Genomic DNA, 23,389 nt, shown 5'->3' on the forward strand with positions numbered 1-23,389 from the left:
CAGGCCCACGCTTTACTTCCCCGGGGACTGTCGTCCAGAGCCCGGCTGGGAGGCAGGCGGGCCCGAGGCCACCGGGCCAGGCCCGCTCGGGGAGGCCAAGGGGCTTGCCGTGCTAGCGCGTCTTCTGAGACGCCCAAAGAGACTCCCAAAGCCCCACCCGAGGTTCAGCGGGAATTGGCAGAAAACAGCTCGGAGGAAGCGCAGCTGTTCCCTCTGCGGAGCGCCTGGGGGAGCCAGGCCTGGGGCGACGGCGTGTTCCCTCCCGGGCGGCGACGCGCAGCATTCCTTTCGCTTGAGGCATGGAGCCCGAGGAGCGGCGGTCTCCCCTCGGTCTCCCCTCGGGAACAGGACATAACCGCAGCCGGGAAGGGCCCCCCAAGCCCGACCAGCGGCCCCGCGCCCCGCCCCGCCCCGCCCGGGCCCCCCACCGGACAAACACCCGAGCCAGCGAGCTGATGGGACGTGTCTGTATTTACATGGTACATCTTAACGCGATGGCTACGTTGGTCATACATATTAGAAACCATAAAAAAAAGTTAAGAACTAAAATGTACATCATACACTTGTATATATATTTTTTACACAGAGGTAAAAAGGCTTATTATAAAAAAATCAATACAACAGGGTTTTTAGTATACAGGTCAAGAATGAATTATGCTTCAGGCACTTTAATTTGTTAATGTGAGCAAATAGCTGGGGGCGGGGGGGTGGGGGTGGGGGGAAGCTTCCAAACAAATCTTTTGGTTAATGTTTTGTTACCACAGATACAAAAATAAAATCTGAATAATTTCTCTCAAATGATTGACGTCAGTATGGCAAAGCTGACGGGGAAAATACTACACACTGTTCAGCTGCAGTGTGGCAATTAGAGACGTATTTACATCGATGTCCCCATGGCTGTCCTTGTGCCCTTAACCGCTCACTGCCTGCTGCCTTCACAGACCGAAACGTGCGGGCGGAGGAGGATGCACTAGCGTCACTCTTCAGAGGGGTGGGGAAGGACGGGGCCGATAACTCAACGGGGACTCCAAAAAAAAAAACAAAAAAAACCCAATAAAACCCAAAACAACAACCGCGCGACAGGGTAAGTGTGTTCCTAGTGAAATAAATAGGGGCACTTGAGCTGAGGTCTGACAAACCTACATTAGTGTTGTGCTTTGTAGAGGAGAGACCTTGAGAAATGCCCTGAGGAAGCGCCTCAGGCTGGGGCCGGGCGGGGGCCGGTCTCTCCGCGGGTCTGGGTCTGGCGGCCGGGCCCGAGGGCTTTCGACGTGGTCTCCAGGCTGGGAATCGTTCTCGTTTCCTCCACCACCAGACCGACGGCTCGCGGCTCCTCTGCCGAGCTGGAAGGCCCAAACCGGTCACTCCGACGACAGGAAACGTCCACCGACTGACTCGTGAGCACACGGAGAACTTACACCGACGATCTGGCCGAAGAAATGTGACGGGTGCTCGGGGAGCTGACAACACTCCACGAGGGTAAGCATGGCTGGCACGTCCCCGGTGTGATTGGCGGACTGGGAAAATGTCCCTTTCCTTGAAGACTGCGGTCCCGTGTGCACCAGAGAAGGGATGGGGGAAGGGAGCCGCGGAGAGCGTTAGCACGGGAAGGTCACGGCGGAAGCACAGCCGGGCTGGCCGGGCCTGCCCCCACGGTCTCCGCGACGTTCTGATTGTACTAGGCTACGTACCACTCTTCGCTTTTCTTCTTTTCTGCAGCAAGGAGATTGGGCTACTCCTCGCACTATATTAGAAAAATACTCTCTTCCAGCTAATGAGAAGCCTCCTGCACGGCAAGGCGACAGACCCAGACTGCTGACCTAACCATCTGTGCGCCCGAACTGGCCAGTCTGGGATTGGAGATGCAGGATAAAGACACTTAGGCATTGGAAGGGGTTTTACATATGGCCTTCCCCCCCCGCCCCCCAAGTATAAATGAAAAATTTGGTGACGTGAAATTCAGTCCCGAATGAAAACAAATTGGAAACCCACGAACAAAATGCAACCCACCACTCTTCAGGTTTAGGACGTTTAAAATCCACCCCCTACCCTCCCCGCCCCCCCGTTTTTTTTGTTTTTTTTTTTTTTTTTTTTTACAGATAATCGCCAGTGGGCCCGTGGGAGGATGCTCCTTTAATTTTATTTACCACAACCGTAGTGTTTCTCAGCTGGAACTCTTTGGAGAACACGTGTGTGTGTGTGTGTGTGTGTGTGTGTGTGTGTGTGTGTGAGACTATTTCGTTTGCAAAACAACGAGCACAATTTCTTTGTTAGTGTTTTCTTCTAATATTGCTAAGTTTTCAGAAGTGGTGGGGAGACAAAATTTTAAAAAGTTCTACCTTAGGGGGTACCGGGGAGGCTCAGAGAAGCCCGAAATCCTCCTTTTCTAGCCCTGGTCCATGAGGATGCAGATGCAATGCGGTTTAGGGAATTATCCTGATTCACACAAGTTAAATCTGAAGTTAAGGCTCAATTCTTAGTCATTTTTATGGGTGAATGTGTTGCATCAGTAAAATAACAAACGGATTTTGGGGGGGGCGGGGAGGGCACAGAAAATGACGATGGGCTGCAGACAGAAACTGCAGCTTACGTGGGAAATTTGGCTTTACAAAAGTTAAAGCGATCTTGTTTGTGGCAGAAGTCTGTCAGCCAGCTCGCCTCCCGGCCATCGCCTGACTGCAGGTCAGAAGGCTCCTGGCGGGGTTTCATCAACCTGACCTCACGCAGGCGCCAGAAGCGGGGCTCCTGAGCTCGCTGCAGGCCGAACCAGGAGAGTGCACCTGGGAAAGCCCGCCGCCAGCACACACCCCAAAGCGGCAGTCCCCACTGCAGGCGCCTGTGCACCAGCAGAGGTGGGGACGAAAGACGTGACGTGAACGCACGGAGACCGAGTGATTACGGCTTGTCACTAATACACGAGTGTGTGCGCGGGGGCTCCTTTCCATGGACACTGCGTGTGTGTGGGTGGGTGTGTGGCCGATGCAGTGGGTGGCTGGGTGGGGGTGGCCGGGGAAGTGCAGAGTCCACCAGGTGGGGCTCCCCTGGCTGGTACCGGGGAGGAAGGGGGGGAGGAGGGCAACTGAGTCACACGGCCGCTTTGTGCTTCCCCCCGCAGCACCTGCACATCACTCCGCAGTGGTAGCAGGCCCGGAGGGGCAGGTAACAGCACATACAGGGGGCCAGGAAGGACAAGGCAATAAGAGCCATCCACCGGAGGCAGAACTTCTCGTCGCTGGTGTCGCACGAGCAGGGGTCTGTGTAGTCGCCCTCGGGGTCCGACATGCAGTGGTAGAGCATGCTGTCCGCGCACCACATGCAGCTCACCCGGCGGATGCAAGTTCTCACAGCGTCGGGCGCGTCCTGACAGCGGCCCCTCCGGTTCTCCTCGTGGACAAACATGTCCCTGCAGTACTCACAGCGTGAGCGCTCACCGTCCTCCTTCCGCCGTCGCGACTTGCCCCGGGCCGGCTGGGTCTTGATCACGCCAACCCCGCGCCCCTTGGGGTCGTCGCCCAGGCCGAAGTCCGACGAGTCCACGTAGGGGTAGTTGTAGTCGTGCTTGGGGACCTCGCCCTTGGCAAAGCGCACGTAGGAGTCGGTGTCGTCCGCGGGCTCCGGGGCCTTGCCACGCACAGGCGCGTGCCGGTAGTCCTCGTAGCCCGTCAGCCAGGTGCGCTCCCGGGGGTTGATGCGCACGATCTCCTCGTCGTCGTCGGGGAAACTCACCTGGCGGTAGGGCCTGGGCATCGGCTGCCCGGGGACAAGCAAATACACATGGTGTTACAGCAGCCGCAGGGCGGGTTGGGAGGCCGAGGAGGAAACAGCCCCCCACCCTGTGTACCCCTGGCCTCGACAAAGCCATTCCTGGGGGGGAATGGGGGTGGGAGTGGGACCAAAACCAACCAAACACCCATTAGACACACCTGTCCTGTCATTACCGCACATCCCCGAGGTCATAGGGGTATTTCAAGGTGTCATCCTCAACCCTTTCCCGGGGCCCCGAAATTTCTTTTCCCCCTTTTGTTGAGGGTATGACCCTCTAAGGTGGGCAAGTGTGTGGACTGTGGGGAAAAGAATGTACTTTGACTATTTAGACCTGAAGACACCCAGATGGAGAAGCAGAACTTGGGAGGCCTTCCCTAGGAAGCCTAAGGTGCCGGGGACCACGGTCCGGATTTCTGACAGCCTAGCGGAGTTTGACCTGTTTTTGTACAGTGTGTTCTCTTTTGTTAAGATGGGTTTTTTTGGGCAGCCTGGGGTGGCTCAGCAGTTTAGTGCTGCCTTCAGCCCAGGATGCGATCCCGGAGTCCCGGGATTGAATCCCACATCGGGCTCCCTGCATGGAGCCTGCCTCTCCCTCTGCCTGTGTCTCTGCCTCTCTCTCTCTCTCTCTCATGAGTAAATAAGATCTTTAAATAAAACATAAATTGATATAACCTTTATTAAAAAAAAAAAAAGACGGGCTTTTCCCCCAGTAGAACTGAAAAATATTGGCGTGCACGGCCTGGGTAACAGCCTGTGGTAAGGGGAGCACATGTGGGTATCTGTGTGTGTGATATGTGCACACCAGGTCACAATACAGAATGCATTTTGCACTGTGGGTCATGCTCAGAAAAGCAAAAAAAAAAAAAAAAAAAAAAAGGCTAGGAGCTACCATACGGGGGTATCTTGTCATCTGGTGGGGAAGAGGCAGAAAGGTAGGAGTGCAGATCTGCAGGCTGTCTGGGGTTTGGATCCTGCCAGGATCTCACAGATGGTGAGGGGCAAGCTGTAATGTGAGCTCAGGCAGGCCAGACCCAGAGGCCCCACCACCACCACCACCTCCTGCAGGCGACAGAGTCATCTCGGAGCCAGTCCTGCTGCGGCTTCCCGCAAGGCCCTGTCCAGGGGGGCAGGCGCTGAACACACGGTTACCAGAGAGATGTAGGTAAGCCTGCCGGTCCCAGGCACCTTCGTTGGGACAGAGTGAGATTTCATACCACTGAGGTCCTTTGAGTGTGAAGGCTTTTTAAGGGGTGGGGAGAACACAGCTCTGGATGAACCCACTGAAGTAAAATTCAGACTTTGGAAGGTCCTAGTAAGTCGCTAAGCCTCAGATTCTTTTTTTTTTTTTTAGAATTTTTATTTTTTTTAATTTTTATTTATTTATGATAGTCACACAGAATGAGAGAGAGAGGCAGAGACACAGCCAGAGGGAGAAGCAGGCTCCATGCACTGGGAGCCCGACGTGGGATTTGATCCCGGGTCCCCAGGATCATGCCCTGGGCCAAAGGCAGGCGCTAAACCGCTGCACCACCCAGGGATCCCAAGCCTCAGATTCTTGATCAAAAAGCACAGGGCTAATCTATACACGCTGCGCACCCAGAACCTGTTGCACAGGGTGTGGCTGACACCTGCTGCCGTTATCGTCATTAGGATATTGTCACCGAATTTACCGCATGGTAGTTACGTTTATCCATCACTCCCACCAGACTGTGTGCTCCTTGAGGGCAGGGGCCACGTCTCACACACACTGCCTGATTCCGATTAGATTCTAGAGCGTTTCACAGACGTTGGAAAAACCACAATCTTAAATCAATCAAAACAAATCCTGGGAGCAGAATAGGCTTTGCTAATTATTCTGCAAAGTAAGGAGAGTCAATTAAGGTCAATTAATTCCCATCTATAGCTCCCATAATGTGGTTTTTAAAAAGAACATTTTATGCCAAAATATTAGGAAGCACACAATAAGATTTTTATTTATTCATGAAAGAGACAGAAAGAGGCGAAGGGAGAAGCAAGCGGCTCCATGCAGGGAGCCCGACGCAGGACTTGATCCCGGGTCTCCAGGATCAGGCCCTGGGCTGAAGGTGGCGCTAAACCGCTGAGCCACCTGGGCTGCCCAGATTTACAGAACTCTTAAAAAAAAAATCATTAGGGCAGCCCAGGTCGGGCTCCCTGCACGGAGCCTGCTTCTCCCTCTGTCTGGGATTCTGCCTCTCTCTCTCGTTCTGTGTCTCTCACGTATAAATTAAAAAATCTTAAAAAAAAAAAAAGTTCTGTAAATCTAGCTTTACATTAAAAACAAAACAAAAAAATCCCCTCACTGCCCTATGATGCTTTTTTTTCTTTTCCAAGCAGACTGGTGGCCACATCACCCTCCACGGGCACCAGTCCATGTCCCACAGTTTGGGAACCTGCTCTGCAGAACGGCCACTCGGTAAATATTTGTTGAATTACTGAATTCCAGGCTCCAGCTACATCTCCCCAAGCAAGCCTGGGCCTGCCGCCTGCGATGCCAGGGTTCCTGAGCCAAGCGGACGGCATTCCTTACTCCTGATCGTGGCTCTGGGCTTTCACCCAAAGCCAGGAAGCCCTTTGGACAGAGGAGCTCGGGAGGCAGCAGGACACCCTGGGTGAGCACACGCTTGCATCTGTCGCTTGTTCTGTCGAGGAGTCTAAGCCCTTAGCCTTCTCCTTGGTACACTGGGGAGGGCGAGGACCTGCCGTGGGGTGATTTGTGAGGATTCAACGAGATGAGCACATGAAAGGCTTAGCACGGGGTCTGGCACGCGTGTACACGCACACACACGAGGAAGTAAGGAGGAGTGGCTGCCGCCACCATCCATGCGAGAAACAGAGGCTGCCTGGGCTTGAGCGCTGGGGCACGGGGAAGGGGACGGGGCCGGTCCAGACTCGGGAGGCATCCACCCCGCACCCTCACAGGAGCCAGACTGCCACGCACCTGTTCGAGGTGATAGTGGTCCGTGGGGTAGGAGTCGTGCAGGTGGCCCAGGGTATAAATCCTCCGGTGCTCACAGGATGTGGGAGAGGAGATGGTCCGAGTAGGCTGTTCCCTCTTCTGGGAGGAATTAGAAGAACTGTCTGTAGCTGTCTGTGTAGAGGGAGGTAACCAAGGGTTAATTAAAACAAAAACAATAACCAAGCCCACATAGCAAACCCTAACACGCCGTCTACCCACACTTGTGGTGTCTTGCTGGACTTCCCGAAATATGAAGTTTATCTTGGCTGTGGGAGGCAGAAGGACCCCTAAAGGGCCAGATTGTCTAAACATGATGTGCCTGGCTCAAAGGGCAGGGAAAGGGAAAGCCAGCCACCCAACCCTGGAAAGTTGGGTTTGTTTTCTCAAATGTGGGAGCAGTCACCGGGCTTTGCGGGGAGAGGGCTCGCTACACTGGGCCTCCTGCGGGTGCCGTCCCAGTTTGATCAGGAACGGTTACCCCATCTGCAGCCCTGAGTGCATGGTACTCTGGTGAGTGCAGGGGAGGCAAAAATCAAACCCAAATGTTCCTGTGTGGAGCTAATCCCAGTCTCAGAAATAAGGGTATCTCAAGGGTATTGTGGGCATTGGCTTTCCAGGAAGAAATTTGGTAATCTTTGGGTTGAAGGCAAGCCTTGGGGGTCACTGTAAGCTGGAAAAAGAGAGCGAGAGAGAGAGGATGGATCGCATGGGAATGACGGTCCCTGCCTGTTGGTGGTTAAGTGCAGATCTGCTCTCCCGCTAGAGGTGATGGGTTCAGACTGGAGGCTCAAGGACAGTGTCTGTGGAAGGTGATCAGATACTGGGATGGACTGTGGCCACCACCCTTATAACCGGGAACCCTCAGAACCCCTTCCTCCCTTGGCTTCTCAGGATCACAGTTCCTTTTCTCCCCCCAGTCAATGAAAAGGTTTTCCTAGTATCCGGGGGTCCTATTTCTGGCAAATACTAAGGCACTCCTAGTTCTTGCTTCTCAACCTTATATTCCCGTGGTCTCCTTTGCTTGTTTATCTCTTTATTTATATACATATATTTTTGTTAGCATCCTGTATCTTTTTGGGGGCAAGGGTAAAACAGACATATGAAAGTTATTTTTATACCCTCACCCCCAACTTCTAAAGTAATGCCTAGAAAAATGGGACAAGTATTTAGGACAAAGACACCTGTATTCCCATTACGCGACTACTGTTAATTTTTAAAACTTGGTGGACATGTGCAGCACCTCTTTGGGGACCCAACCTTTCTGATTTTTTTCCCCCTTCATCCTGTTTGGTCCAAGTGATGCAGAGCTGACACCTGTTTCTCATCTCCCAATCCAGAGTGACTACTTCAGATAGAGATTTACAGTCCACTCCGACGCAATAAGAGATTTTTTTTTTTAACTGAGATCAGAAAAGATGCTGTTTTTATCTCTGAAGTTCAAAGGGTCCTTCTAGGTCAGAACTCAGGGAAGAATTCTTCCTTGAATCCCAGTAACAAGAATTTTTTCTTTTTCCTAAACTCCGTCCTATTGTTCAGCTCTCTCCGCTCTTGCCTCACGTCTTTGGGGGTACTGACTGCCCCCCCCCTTAATATGCAGGTGGTCGTAGAGCACACGGAATAAGGCAAATGAACTCTTAGCAGTCCCGGACTGTACAGGTGCACACGGTGAGCTGGGCCCGGGGAGCACAGGAGCTACTGTGTCCACGTCGCCGGCGGGACAGCACACTGGGACCTGCCGACCCGGCCAGGTGGCCACCGCAGTGCTGCACTGAAATGCAGCCCCTGATCTCCACGGCCCGCGAGGGACGGCCATCCCCACACGGCTGCTTCGAGGTCGCGCCAGCCCTTTCCCATGCCTGCTTGCAGAGGGCTTTTGCTGAGGTTCAGAAGTACAATGTCTCCAAGTAAAGAGCCTGCTTTAGGCAAACCCAGGAGCTAAGGGGATGATGTCTCATCATACAAAGGTTCCTAAAGATCTCAATAAACACTTCCCAGTGAGTAGGCACAGGCCCTTCAGCGTGATTCAAATCTCAAGGGCTAAATTCTGAAGCTGCACCCCGCGTGGCCATCCTCTCTCGGGTTAGAAGCTAGCCTACTGAGCACACACGGTACTGTGCACCTCTGCTCACCTCCTGTGTCAATCATCTGTTCACTCCCCCACCCTGTTTTCTGTAACCTTTGTCCAGGTTCACGATGTGTAGAAAGGAGGCACACCCGGGTTTCCCTAGCGCTCATCAGCCAACCAGCAATGCCACCCTGATGCACTCCTCCTACCTCCCCAACCCCAAACAGCCTCTTCCCACCGCACAGTCAAGTGCAAAGCTTCCTGGAAGCCATCAGGGAATGTGAGACCGAGCAGCGCCTCTGAGTCTCTCCTCATCTGATGGTGAATCTTTATGGGGATGCAAGGAGGACGGAGAGCTCTGAGGCGTGCCCATTGTTCACCGCCTCCTGCAGGCAGAGCTGAGGACCATGCCTGGACGGCAGTGGGTGAGCACGGACTCTGGCAAGGAGGGCATGTGGGACAGGCTCCATTAAGGCCAGTGCTTATTCCACATCTACACCATCAGCCAGACCTTGCCACGCAGTGAGTGTGACCTATAAACCAAAGCAATGTGCTAGGAGGGCACCTCCAACGAACAAGGGGGAAGATCCTCTTCTTCACATGTACCTTTTCTTTTCTTTTTATTTTTTTTATTTTTTTTATTTTTTTTTCTAATTAAGTAATCTCTATGCCCAACGCGGGGCTCAGACTCATGATCCTGAGAGCAGGAGTCACATGCTCTACCTACTAAGCCAGACACCCCATCCACGTGTACTTCAGACCCGATTCTCCAAGCTATAACTCTGCTTGGAATTGCCACACACACACTGTAGAAAAGCAGCCCCCCATGAGCTACACACACACACACACACACACACACACACACACACACACACACACTTTCTCTGTTGGATTCCTGGAATGTCGGTTGTTTGTGCGCACCAGCCCATGACACCTACCAACCTACCAATCTGGCAGCTCCACCTTCGACTCCACCAGGCTCTGGCTGCTTTTAAGCTCACCTTGCTCTTTCCAGGGGTTGCCTCTTTTGAGGCTTTGAGCTCAATAAGAACAGAGGCAGAAGCTGCAGACTGAGGTTTCCCCCACGTGGGGACAGGCGCTGCTGCCTCGCGGGAGCCCTTGGGTAACGCGACCCAGCGAGCATGGCCATCTCCATGTGCAAAATGTAGCCTCCGAAAAATCTTGCCTTTGGGTTGGACTCTGACTCAATGTCCAGGCCCATTATTCAAAAGACACCCAACTGTGCAGTTTGTGACCTAATATGAGGTGCCGAACAACAAAATGCAATGGAATAATCTAATGCTAAGTAACAAGGTCTCGGCTCAGGAAGACTGGATGTGAGTCATCCTCTAATTAAAAGTTGTGTGATCTCGTTCAAGGTAAGAAGCTTTGTGTGGCCTGGTGTTAAAGCTCTCTACTAGGGCGGAAAGCTGAGGCAAGACTTTGACAAGGAAGAACCTAGACAGAATAGGAGCGGAGAAAAGGAACACAGGGAGGGTCTCGGAGCAAGAGTCAGGGCATAGAAGAGGGGTCCTGCCCACCTTAAAATCAAGGAAAGAGAGACAAGGGGCCTGATCCTCTACTCTGCCTGACACTCATTCCTTCCCTGGAAGGTTTTGGGGTTTTAGGGGCTGGGTGCTTTGTGGGCTCAGACACACAAGGTGACGGGCCAGGGGCAAGTCTAAGTGGCTTCCATTCTAGATGCCTGGACAACCCAGAGCAAGGCTCAGAGGAAGAGAAAAAGGGTTCAAGTTGACCAGTGAACATCTAATAAAATTCCTCAAAGAGAGCAAGCTTCCCATGGCCAGACCCTGCAGGCATAAACAGTACTTATTTTGAGAATTCAGCTATTTCTTTTAATTCCCCAGAATTTAACAACGAATGAGAGAAAAATACCAGAGCTTCAAAAGTTGACGCAGACTTCTTCCGAATAACTGACTTTAGGGTTACAGTATCGGACAGTCCATCAAAACCCGAGGTGCAAAGGACACTGAGCCGAGGCTGCCTGGAGTGGGTGGAAACTGAAACGAATGGGGGAAGGAGAAGATCCAGGTCTCCCGTAAACCCGCGGCTGGCTCCCTCCTACTGCACGGGCATATTTTTACAAGACAGGATTTCTTACTCTTGGAACCTTGGCTAGTCTCCCTTTCCTTGGGTTTCCCGGGAGTTCTTAGAAGCACATGCATCTGTTCACATGCCCAGAGTCCCGGAATGGGCCTCCTTCATCTGGGAGGCCAACCTCTTTGACCCAAGGGAAGCTCAGAGAAGGAAGGAGGGAGAGAACCAAGAAGCCAGAGCAGCTGAGGAGGCAGTTTGCTTAAATTACCATCCTGGGATGGAATCCTGGCTGTTGACCAAGGGCTTTTGGGGGCATTCAGGGTGGGTCAGATGATGCATTTCAAAGTGAAACAAGTGTTTTCAAGGCTATGTGCATCCCTTCAGCTCCCCTTGGGTTTTCCTACTGAATCTTTGTTTTTTCCAAAAGAAAAAGCAGCAGGAAAACGCTGCTTAGGGAAAAGACGTGCCCAGGGCTGTTCTTTCAAGGACACTTGGACCTATTAGAAGGCACCTGGAGTGTGTGTCCTATTCCGTCTATCTGTGACTGTGAGGAGGTTGGCAACTGGCAATTTCCTTCTCCGTCTTGGGGATGGAGACAAATGGGACGAACCCCACCTTCAGGAAGACAAACAAGGACAGTCCCTTCATCCCCGTGTCCCCAGGAACACGCACGAGGAGAAGAAAACACAGGACACAAGGAGCAACCGTGTCAGGAGGTTAAGAGGCCAACGTGTTTTACACAAGACAAAGAAAACCAAAGTTAAGAAATGCTGAAGGAGCCAGACCACCTCGCCCAGAAACCCTACAGCCAGGTTCTGCACAAACTGCAGGGTAGAAAGAGAACGGACTCCAAGCCAGGTTATAGGCCATGTGTCTCGGACAAGCTGTTGGATTTCCCAGGGCCTCAGTTTCCTCACGTGTAAAATAAGGGGGAAGGGGGACGCCTGGGTGGCTCAGCGGTTGTGCACATCTGCCTTCGGCACAGGGCGTGATCCTGGAGTGCCAGGATCGAGTCCCACACATCAGGCTTCCTGCATGGAGCCTAGCCTGCTCCTTTCTGTCTCTCTCATGAACAAATAAATAAAATCTTTATGGAATCCTTCCCTTTTATTATTTTTTTAAAAATATTTTATTGGGCAGCCCCGGTGGCGCAGCGGTTTAGCGCCACCTGCAGCCTGGGGTGTGATCCTGGAGACCTGGGATCGAGTCCCACATCGGGTTTCCAGTATGGAGCCTGCTTCTCCCTCTGCCTGTGTCTCTGCCTCTCTATGTGTCTATGAATAAATAAATAAAATCTTAAAAAAATAAAATAAGAATATTTTATTTATTTATTTATTTGTGAGAGACACAGGCCGAGGGAGAAGCAGGCTCCATGCAGGGAGCCTGATGCAGGACTTGATCCCGGAAGCCCAGGATGACGCCCAGAGCCGAAGGCAGATGCTCAACCGCTGAGCCACCCAGGCATCCCCCCTCCCCCCGCCTCCCCTCCTCTTAAGAACATCAGAGGTCCCAGGGGTTTGACCAAGACTGTTGCACTTCACTGATCTGAAGGCCACAGACTTCCTTCAGATTGATCAAGTATAATTCTTGTCTTATCTGCAGATGCTGCTGCTATTTTACATTTTTAAAGGGCGCTACCTAGTAGTTATGACCACAATTTGTATTATTTGTACTGCAATCCGCCACCAAAATAGAGCTCAACAGCTGATGCAACCAACGCAATATTCGACCTTCTTTCCATTGCAAGGGCTTCTCTCTTTTTTTTAAAAAGTATGTACATGCACTAAATATAAATGTATACCATGCCTCCCAACCTCGGGCCGGGCAACGAGACCAATGACACGAGACTCTGGACACTTTCTGCTTCTCAGAAGACAGTAAACTGCACAGTTGAGCGCCTCAGAAGGCTTCTGGTTCAGGTGGCTTAATGAGCTGTTGTTTCCAACTCTTCAGTAAAGCACGCCTTTCCCCTCAGCACCTGCTAGACCCACAGACCTATGGCCAACCCTTTTTCCTTCAGTAAACAGGGCGTTGTCACCCATTTTGTCAGCAAGTCTTTGGGAACAGGTAGCAACGCTAGCTCACCTGCCCTAAAGGCCTACAGAGGTTCCAGGTGTCCTCTTCTAAAAAGGCAAGAAATCAGCCAGACATGGGCTCTTGCGTGGCCCCAGCAGGCAGGCCGTGTAGGTCTAAGAGGCGGCTGCAGGAGCGGGGGAAAGACAGGACTCTGTCCTCAGACTCGAGGACATTCTCCTCTCTGGGACCCAGAGGATAAAGTGGGCATTCTTTCATTGTGAAGAAACAAAACAAAATTCCCACTCATTGAAAAAAATAGTCTTTATGTCTCTAAATTCTGAAGTTAGGTGAAATTTTACTGTGAAAGGACTCTGATACACCCACAGCTTGGCTTCGCTGGAAGGGCTGAGGGGCTGGGAGCAGGGAGGCGGGGCTTCAGGGAACCCTGAACAGGTATGAGCTCTGTATGAAGGAGTCAAACGGACAGAACAGTATCCTGCTAGCCTGGCCTAAAGAGATGAGATGCGATGCATATAAATGAAGAAAGATGCAAGTGGGAGGGCTACCAAGTGCCTTTGGGCTTCCTGAGTGGAGAGCATTGCCAAGCTTTTGTCTGAGCCCTAGACATAGTAATTGCTTTAATTTAGCCACCTAGGTATCAGGCGTTGAATAAAAAAAGATCCTCCCCTTCCTAGGCAATGTGAGATTGATAGTTACTGTCATTTAGAAGATAAACCAGCTCCCACCCATCTTTCGGAGACCTTCCAGCCACCCTGCGCAGTGCTGGGTCTCAGCCAGTAGCAGTTACGGGACCTGCTTCCTGGTGTCGACCACAAAGCCTATGGCGGCCCCTCCCAAAACATTTTTGCTTTTCTTACTAAACCACCAGAGACCAGTTTCACTAGCTGAACTCCGTAGCAGTAGCCTACGTTTTTCAACCTACTTTCTCTTTTATGTCGCCTCTCCGCCATCCTACTCAGCCCAATCCCTGGACTCCAGAGGCGGAGGCAACAGGAAACAGCTCTGAGCAACTGGTCATCTACAATGAGACTGAGGCTTCCAAGCCGGGCCAAGGCGGACCTCGGGCCGCCGCCGAAGCTGAAGTAGTTTTGAGCCGAGGTGCTAGTTGAAGAGGCCATCGTTCAGGAAGCTGCTCTGCAAGTAGGGGATCTGGTATATCTAGTAAGAACAATTTATTGAAACTTAGTGAACAAACACTTCCTTTTCTTAAAATTCTCTGAAAGGCGGCAAGCAGATGTGAAGTTTGTATTCTGGGTGGGCAGAGTATGGAACTGAGTCACACTGAGCCTTGGTGATTTTATCTGCAGAAACGGAAGTGTCAGTATGTCCCTCACAGGGTGGCTGCGAGGACCAAGTACAGTCACGTATGTGGGAAGTGCAGGGCAAGGTGCCAGGGGTAGCTCCACACCCGCAGTGCCTTGCCTTCCCTGGGCCAGCAGATAGAGGCTCAAAGGAAATACATTCACCTTTAGAAGGGTTTTTGTTTTTTTTTTTTTGTTTTCTTGAAGATTTTACTTATTCATGAGAGACAGAGAGAGAGACAGAGAGAGAGAGAGAGAGAGAGAGAGAGAGAGGCAGAGACACAGGCAGAGGGAGAAGCAGGCTCCATGCAGGGAGCCCGACGTGGGACTCGATCTCGGGTCTCCAAGACCACACCCTGGGCCGAAGGCAGGTGCTAAACCACTGAACCACTCGGGCTTCCCCACCTTTTAAAGGGTTTAGGTCCAAAGGATCAGTGACTCACAGTTAACTACTCGCAGAACCAAGTCTGGAATAAAGGCCTCTCCTTAGCTTCCAAACTCCACACACTCAGGGGTCACACACCACTTTGCAGAAAATCAGTAAACGAACCCCACTTACTACCAAATCGGTAGGTTTACCTTCAGTTTTAATGTCAGGATGGATTAGCTGGGAAAAAACTTTAAGAAAAAGGAAACACAGCATGCTGCAGTCTTCTGCTTCTGTAACTGAAAACTTAATTACAAAACACAATGAATTCATTTTTTTTCCTACTAAAATCAAGAATGAGGGACGCCAGGGTGGCTCAGCGGTTTAGTGCCTGCCTTCATGCCCAGGGCGTGATCCCAGGAGTCCCACGTCGGGCTCTCTGCATGCAGCCTGCTTCTCCCTCTGCCTGTATCTCTGCCTCTCTCTCTCTCTCTCTCAATCTGTCTCTCAGAAATAAATAAATAAAATCTTTTAAAAAACCCCAAAAAGAATGAAAACAAGCACAACTTGCAAATACTCAAAAGCCCATCTAGGACAATAAAACAAATTGCTTCTTAGTACTTTGGTTTCAAACGTTTGCTCTAGCCATGGTTTATAAAACACCTGGGGTGGATGGGAGGCGCCTGGGATGTCATTAGGGACAACTGCTCTGAATAGCCAGAAAGTAATAAAATGCAGCTTGTAGTAAACAGGATGTCAAGGGTTCAGGCATAGGGCATGAGGAAGGACCAAGTTTTCCAGTCTAGGCAAAACATGGCTGGAAGCGGACGATGTTGTAAAAGCCGTGACTTTTTTCCTATGTGAAGGAGGGCTGCCTGCCTAAAGTATGATGAAATGCCAAACGTAATCCAAATACCAGCCTTCTTCAACCGGCTTCTAGGAGAGATGTTAGACCCACGCACAGTGACGCGGATTATTCTTCCCAATTCTGCAAAGGATGGAACACAGGTTAGTACCATTCTAGGTACACGGGAGAGTAGTGATCTCATTACATAGGACGGATGCCTTGAGGCACAAGGCTTAATTAGGAATTGCTACTGAGAAGGGCTGCCCGAATCCAGAAACAATACTCGGGTGGTGGTAGTAAAAACCTAGAAGGCAGGGGAAAAAACAAAATCGAGACCTTACATACGGTAGGCTTTCCTACGGTCAAGCTTTGAGGTGCTATTTTGGGGGACCGCTGGGCTCCAAGTCTGTCACATGAATGGGCCACACAGGGCACCGCTCATATATTTATCCTCTTTTTTTTCTCCCCTTTCCAATTTGGGTCCAAGAGAACCCTAAAATATAACGCCTGTATTTGGCTGTTGTCTAAAAAATAGAACAGCTGAAATATCATAAATATAATTGTTCAGCAGAGGAAGAGCAAAATAGTGGTGAGCTGGAAAGGCTGGGGGGTGGCGTGCACGGCTCCTGTGCCATGAGCAGGCCGCGGGGTCTTCGGCAAGTCACCCGGTGGACTCTGAGCTGCTTCCACGGCCCAGGCCGTAAAATGAGGCGAAGCCTACTTCATCTGCCAGAAGGAAGCAGGCTGGCTCATGTGATAGGAACTCCAAATCCCTTCCAATTCTGAGACCTGTAATTCTAAGGAGTTGGCATGTCTACCGCTAACCTCGCCTGCCCGCAAGCCAAACATTTCCAGCTAATTATTTGCACGGTGGACATACTGCTTCCCAGCACCAGGCGGAGAAAGCAGAGCGAAGAGTACCTCCAGCTCCAGCCGCAGACCTCAAGGTCTGCTGCATCTCTTTAGGTCTTTAAAGCCTTGACGAGGGGTAACCAGGATCGCTGGAACTTCTCGATTCTGCTTTCTCCCTTGACCTCCTGGCCCCCGTGCTGAGAAAACCCTGGCATTCTTTTTTTTTTTTTTGAATCAATATACATTTATCATTTAATATCATCAATAGTAGTTTTGCTCCTCCCTATCTCTGCTTGTGCACCAGAGAAATACACTTCCTTTTTTTTTTTACATTTATCTATTTATGATAGTCACACAGAGAGAGAGAGAGAGGCGCAGAGACACAGGCAGAGGGAGAAGCAGGCTCCATGCACCGGGAGCCCGACATGGGATTCGATCCCAGGTCTCAGGGATCACGCCCTGGGCCAAAGGCGGGCGCCAAACCGCTGCGCCACCCAGGGATCCCTCACCCACGTTTTGATAAATAAAAGTACTTATTTCTGTTAGGTATATATCTAAGAGTGGTACTCTTGGAACATACGATACTTATTATTTTAGAATTAGTAGATACTACCTAATTTTCCGAAGTTATTGTATCAATTTATATTCCCACAAAAAATTTAAGGGAATTCCATTTGTTTCACATTCTCACAAACAATTGGTATCGTCCTTTTAATTTTAGCCATTCTGATGAAGGTGTAGCAATATTTTATTATGATTTTTGTACACATTTCCCTTTTGACTGAGCACCGTTTTATTTTTTTTTTTAATTTTTATTTATTTATGTATGATAGTCACAGAGAGAGGCACAGACACAGGCAGAGGGAGAAGCAGGCTCCATGCACCGGGAACCCGATATGGGATTCGATCCCGGGTCTCCAGGATCGCGCCCTGAGCCAAAGGCAGGCGCCAAACCGCTGCACCACCCAGGGATCCCGAAAAATACACTTCCAATTCAAATTCTCGTGGCTCCTTCTTCTCTCCCTGTTTTTGTTTTCTTTTAAAGATGTATTTATTTATTTGAGAGAGAGAGAGAACAGGAGAAGGGGCAGAGGGAGAGGGAAAGAATCTCAAGCAGATTCCCTGCAGAGCGGAGAGCTGCTGGCAGGGCTCGATCTCTTGACCCGGAGACCATGACCTGAGCCAAAATCAAGAGTCAGGCTCTTAACCGACTGAGCCACCCAGATGCCCCTCCACTGTTTTTAATGCTGTGTGGTTGGTTATATAGGATTTTTTCCTGATTTGCAGAGTTAGTTATTCAGGACTTCTTATTATGGAAGATGAAGACTTAGCTATTTTATACACCCCCAAGTATCTGTCTATAAAGCAAATATTTCCCTAATCCTCCAGCTTTAGAGCCAGAATCCAGCCACTCAGCACAATGACAGCTGAAGCAGGGACAACACTTGACTGCAGATTCTAGATTAGCCTGCTCTAGAAGTATGTGTCCATATACACTACAGCTGCGTTCTCCCCAGATCACATTAAAATTATCCTTATCTATGAAGATGCTAGTAACAATTAAAAAATAATCTTAGATTCTGGCAGCAGTAAATAAACCACTGGGTTTTATGGACCCAACCCTATGAAATAGGATTTGGGAAAATTCTTCATTAAATGGCCATAAAACACAGAGCGGTTCTATACAGTCCATTGTTTCTACTTCTCCTCTTCTCCCCCCCACCCCAAACCCCTTTTCTTGTACGTTTCAAATCCTCTGGCCTCGGAGTCCTCAACTCTGGGAAGCTGGGAGGAAGTGAGTCCTAAGCTGGGGACCAAAGCAGCTCAGCCTATCCAGGGAGCTAAAGTGTTCCTATCTCAGGCCGACAACGGGCCTCCTCCGTGAGATACGCCAAAGCACATGTCTTTTCTGCAGGACAAAAGCACAAGAGCGGGAACAGACTTGAGGGTCTCTCCATTCCATCTCCCCAGCCCTGAAATGAAAGAAACTAGAAGCTGTCGGTCAGAGGCACCAACAAGAGTACGCCAACCCTTAGCAATGCCAAAAAATACTGTTAAACAGAATGCTAACCTGTTGTTGTTGTTTTATATTTTTTGCATTACTCATCTTCCAAATTTTACCAAATGGCTGAGACCTGATACCTGCATATGTAATGCCAGGCACACCCTTGCCACGTAAGTATTTGTGTTCACCTGTGCCAGTCACTATGACTGAGGTCCCCATGAGCAGAGGGCCCGGGGTGAGACCGTGTTGCAAGGGGGAAAGAGTCAACGGAAGGGCAAGAAGCCTCAGGAGCAGTCAAAAGCTTCAAGGGACTGACAATGCTAGTTGTTCAGCTCCTCTTTGTAGACACAGCAGAAAACACAGATAGAAAAACAGGACACAAAGCTACCAAGAATCCCTGAAAAATCACCCAACTTTGCAGGGCCTCCCAGGATAACAATAAGGCAAGGACGCCTGAGTGGCTCAGCAGCTGAGCGTCTGCCTTCGGCTCAGGGTGTGATCCTAGAGTCCCGGGATCGAGTCCCGCATTGGGCTCCCTCCATGCAGCCTGCGTCTCCCTCTGCCTCCCCCTCTCTCTGTGACTCTCATGAATAAATAAATAACATCTTAAAAAAAGGCAAATGAATAAAATACGTAAACCTCTGACTGTTACACACTGTATCTGAGGTTCAGATCACCTGTTTATAGAGAACTTTTAGACCAAAGCTTTATAGGATTGCTGAGACTATAGTGGTGAATATCCTGCTTCTAATTAGATAACGATTCAGTCATTCAGCAAATAAAAAATTTAAAAACAGAAAAAGGGCAGGCTGTCAAGTGGCAGGACAGGAATCACCATCTGAGTGCTTTGGAATTTTAAAGGAGACCAAACAACTGTAACTGATGGGAGGGAGAACTATTAGGACGCAAGAATGAATCAACAGCCCAAACTCAGAAGAAAATCAGAACGGCCACTCATCGGGAGCCTCTGCTGGTGGCTCTGGCAGGAAGCACGTGGACATAGAGCGGGCTGGTGGCATTGGACAGAACGGACAGGCATGGGGACACGGCGGGGGCGACGGCAGGTGGCCGCGGAAGCACGGAGCCTGCACGCGCGTGTGTGTACGTGCGCGCGCGCGCTCATCCACACACCAAGCGGGGCACTGATGTTCCTCTGAGGAATCACAGCCTGGTTTCACAATCCTGAGGAGTCAGGAGGACTCCTGGTTTGGGGGATCAGCAGGAGGGCTGGGAAAGTGTGAGCAGGGACAGCCCGCGCTCGGTGAGCGCCCAACAGCTCCAGGGGAAGTTGGGGTGTTTCTTCCTCCACTGCTTCCCACCGCAGAACACACATCAACATACTGTCCGCAACGTCCTGTGCTCCTTCCTGCCCCAAGGAATCCCCTGAAGCAGACGGAACCCCCTGGTGCTTGTGGCAAAGACAGACCCCCCGTACCCCCATTCCTCAAGTTTCAACCTTACACACACTGTTCTCCCAGAAAACCCTCATAATCCTGGTCCATCGTGTTGTTCAGAAGGTCTTCTCGCTGTTTATACTCTATCCGTACTGCATGAGCCCCAAGTTCTCAGTATCTGTCCCATCAAGAAGTTTTAGACGACAAGAAGCTTCGGGAAGCCGTGGACGGTGCAGGAGTCCGTGGGGGCGCTCCCTGGGGGGCTCCGACACCTCACATCAGGTGACCCTCCCATCCTCCCGGTCAAAGGCCTAGGCCAGGCCTGCTTGGGGGAGGGAGGTGCTATTGTTAATAGGTCCTTGTTTGTCAACAGATGCTACAGAGGCAAACAGACTTCAAGGTCCACCGGGAGGCAATTAAGCGCGGCTCCTGGGGGCCCGCGGGTGTCTGGAACCAGGGGCTCCGCACACTCGCTCTGGACCCGGACCCGGAGGGCCCCGGCCTCCATCACCCTCTCCCTCCCGCCCCGCGCCGGTCTATAAATCACTCCTGGCAGGTAGCTGGGAAGCAGCTGCGAGGGACAGTTCTGCTCTGGAGCACAGGAAGCCACCTTTTAACCCGCCTGCTGTTGTTTGTCTCTCGAAAAACGTGACAAAGGAACAGATGTAAGCAACATGCCAACTGCTGAGGGGATCTGCGGGGCGCTGGAGGAAGCCTGCTCGGGCCACCTCGCACCAGCCGCTCAATGGGAACGCGGGAGCTCGGCTCCTGACGCCTCCATGCACGCGCTGTTCACGCCAGGCTGGGCTCCGTGGCCCTCAGGCAGCTCGCCACCGTGTCCCCTGCCAGCGAGGAGGCCCCTTCCCGAGCTCGGTTCAAATGCCTCCCCCCAGGTCTGGGTTGGCCTCCGTCCTAGAGGTGGAGGTGGAGCACCTAGAGGTGGAGCACCTAGAGGTGGAGCACCTTAGAGGTGGAGCACTCTGGGCCTCGTACCCTGGGCCTTGCACCGGGGCCTTTCCCCCAGCCTCCCGTGGGTCACTCTCTGCTCTGTGCAGACCATCCTGTTACCTCCACGAGGGCTCAAGGCACGGGTTACACGCCTCTATATTCCCAAAGTCGCATTTTTCAAATCCCTGGTTCCGTGATGAGCGCACCGGGAAACACCTTCAAAGGGCTGAGGCCAATATTTAAAAATACGAAATAAAAACAGCTTATGAAAGATACTTGGGGTAAGTGAGGAACTAGTGGGGAAATCTTAGATGATATAAGATTCCTATTAACCTTCCTAGGTTACAGTCATGATGTCGTGCTTCGTAAGAGAATGCCTTATTTCTAGGAGATGCATGCAGAAGTATTAAAAGAATTAAAGCACTGAGGTTGAACTCGTTTTCAAGTGGATCTGCAAAAACGAGAACGAAAAACAAAAACTGAAACCATGTGTGTGTGCATGGGTAAGTACACACAAGCACAGGGAGAGCAAATGGGAGAAAATGTTTCCACCGCTGAATCTAGGTGTTCACTGAGTTGTTCTTTGAATTTTCCTGCAGTGCTTTAAAAGTCTCGTAATAGAAAGTGGAAGTAAATGAAATGGAAGAGGAAAAAAAAATGAGAATGCAGAACATGAAGTATGATCTGGTTTCAGGTGTCTACGTGTGTGTGTCCTGGGCTATAATGTAAATATTTCTTACTAGTGGGTCAAGGAGAAGAGTTTGAAAATGCTGCCCTACAGCGTCCTCGCCGCGCCCACTGCGGGTGTGCAATGAACTATTTGTTAATTAAATTCTAGAAGCACAAGACTTTAATGAAGAAGCAAGCTGAGGAGTCATTTGGTTTCCAGTCATATCCCATTAACTCAAGCTGTGTCAAAACATCCAAGCCTTTTCCTGCCTTAGCATACCTGGGCCTAACCTCAACTCAGCCTTCAGGCTGTTCTTATCGGACATTTAATTACTCATCAGAAAGGCTATTCTGGGCTTTCCCCTCAGATGCCAGGGAGGGGGCTGTTTAAACAGAAGACTGCGTTGGGTGACCAGGTGTCCCGCAGTTTGCCTTGATTTGAAGTGTCTTGCACACTAGGGAAGACCATGGACAGATGAGGGAGAGCAGATGCTGCTGTGCCACGTGGCTAACGGGACCACGGCAACATGGGCTCGGCTAGCAGAGCAAAAATCGGGACAAGACGGAGATCTCCCCCGTTGGCATCCCAACGGCAACAGCAAATGCCGAACTCCAAAGTGTCTCTCACACCCTTTAACAAAACCCCTCTCTGACTATTCACCAACTAATCCAGGAAGCAAAGGACAAAGGGAACTTACTGTAAAAACGTCATCATCGCCAAGCTCAGCTTCGTTATGGATGGTGGAAGATGATGTGGTTGAACCTAAAAAGATAAAAAAAAAAAAAAAATAAAATAAAAAAAGAAAGAAAGAAAAAAGAAAAGAAAAAATACAGTAGAACGCATTTCTGAGGATAAGTCAAAGCCAATCATTAAAAAAAAAAAAAAAGGTATTTTAATGAAACCACACTCTGTTCCTTTTGAATATGAATCATCAGTAGACACACATGACCTGGGAATTAAACGTTTTTCATTCACTCTTCTTTAATAGACTCTAGCTAGAACGTTCCGGAAATCACACCTTGCCGACTGTAGCTCTCAGTTTATCCCTCAAACTTCTGCAGGGGCCACTGGCAAAGCAGCACCCAGAGAGGCACCTCGAGTGGGCAGGGGAGCCAGCCCGCTGCTCCGAAGCACAGTAGCCCCCCAGCTGGGACCCGCCACAGTCTCCCCGTCGCCTGGACTTAGCTTTTTGGTCTTTTCTTCTGCCAACAAGAAGGGCTGACTGGACAGTCACGACTCTTGCTCTGGAATTCGACACTGGACTCAAAAACCCAGACGGTGGGAGATGCCTTCTGAGCTGACACCCACACAAAGAGGTTCTCTCTCACAATGTTGGGGCATCGGTGAGTTTCCTATTTCTGCAGGCTGGAAATCTGGGCTCATGCCAGAAAACCCCATTTATTCTATCATGGAATGATCTGGGCATTTAGGGTATTTACTTGTCCATCTCCTTCTTCACTCCAGTATGCAGATCCATATAACTTTTCTCTCTTCCCCTAACAGTACCCAATACCGTGTGGACCAGCTTAACAGACACTGTTAGTGGCCAAAAGGAAAAACATATTAAAACCTGCCCAAGTGATAGGTATACCGAAAAGGAAATTTCTTCTCTATCTCCTTTTCTTGGTTAGGTCTTTCAAAACGTGCATCTGGAAAATATTTTGCTATTCCATACAACTGGAATTAGAAGAATTGCTCAGAAAGGGATGCGAACGATTTAAATTTCTAACAAAGAGGTTGCAGGAGAAAAAATAAGTCCCCTGTGCAATTACTACTGATCTTTCAGGAGTTTTCCCTACTTGTTCAATTCTTCCAGTCGACTGGCATTTGCGGAAAGTCTCACAGAAAACCGCTAGGTAGGGCATATACAGAGAAAAAAAATGACAAGTGAGAGAATCAAATTTGTGTGTCGCTTCAGTGAATGGCATACAGCACAATTCCATCAATAACATGGGAGCTGTTTTCTCTGTAAACGTCTAAAAGCTACGTTGAGTAACATTTTAAACATTTGCCACCTTATGTCAGACCCATCGTGTGAACTCTGGTCTTTACTGCCTTTCTGGCCATCACATGGTTGTAGCCAAGAGGGTCGTGTTCTAGCTA

At 50.4% G+C, this 23,389-nt stretch overlaps 1 protein-coding gene across 2 annotated transcripts in view; it reads right to left on the minus strand.

The window, feature by feature from the left end:
- Positions 1-453: 453 nt before the first annotated feature.
- SPRED2 (sprouty related EVH1 domain containing 2) overlaps positions 454-23,389 on the minus strand; it is a 115,702-nt gene continuing 92,766 nt past the window's right edge. For both annotated transcript variants that reach the window (XM_055328615.1, XM_055328614.1), the window contains exons 4-6: positions 21,984-22,048; positions 6,725-6,874; positions 454-3,750 (exon numbers count right to left, since the gene is read on the minus strand). In XM_055328615.1, coding sequence (XP_055184590.1) covers positions 3,085-3,750; positions 6,725-6,874; positions 21,984-22,048 — 881 coding nt within the window. In that variant the 3' untranslated portion in view covers positions 454-3,084. The remainder of the gene's footprint in view (positions 3,751-6,724; positions 6,875-21,983; positions 22,049-23,389) is intronic.

This window comes from Nyctereutes procyonoides, unplaced genomic scaffold (genome assembly GCF_905146905.1).
Source record: "Nyctereutes procyonoides isolate TBG_1078 unplaced genomic scaffold, NYPRO_anot_genome, whole genome shotgun sequence".
Classification (NCBI taxonomy): domain Eukaryota; kingdom Metazoa; phylum Chordata; class Mammalia; order Carnivora; family Canidae; genus Nyctereutes; species Nyctereutes procyonoides.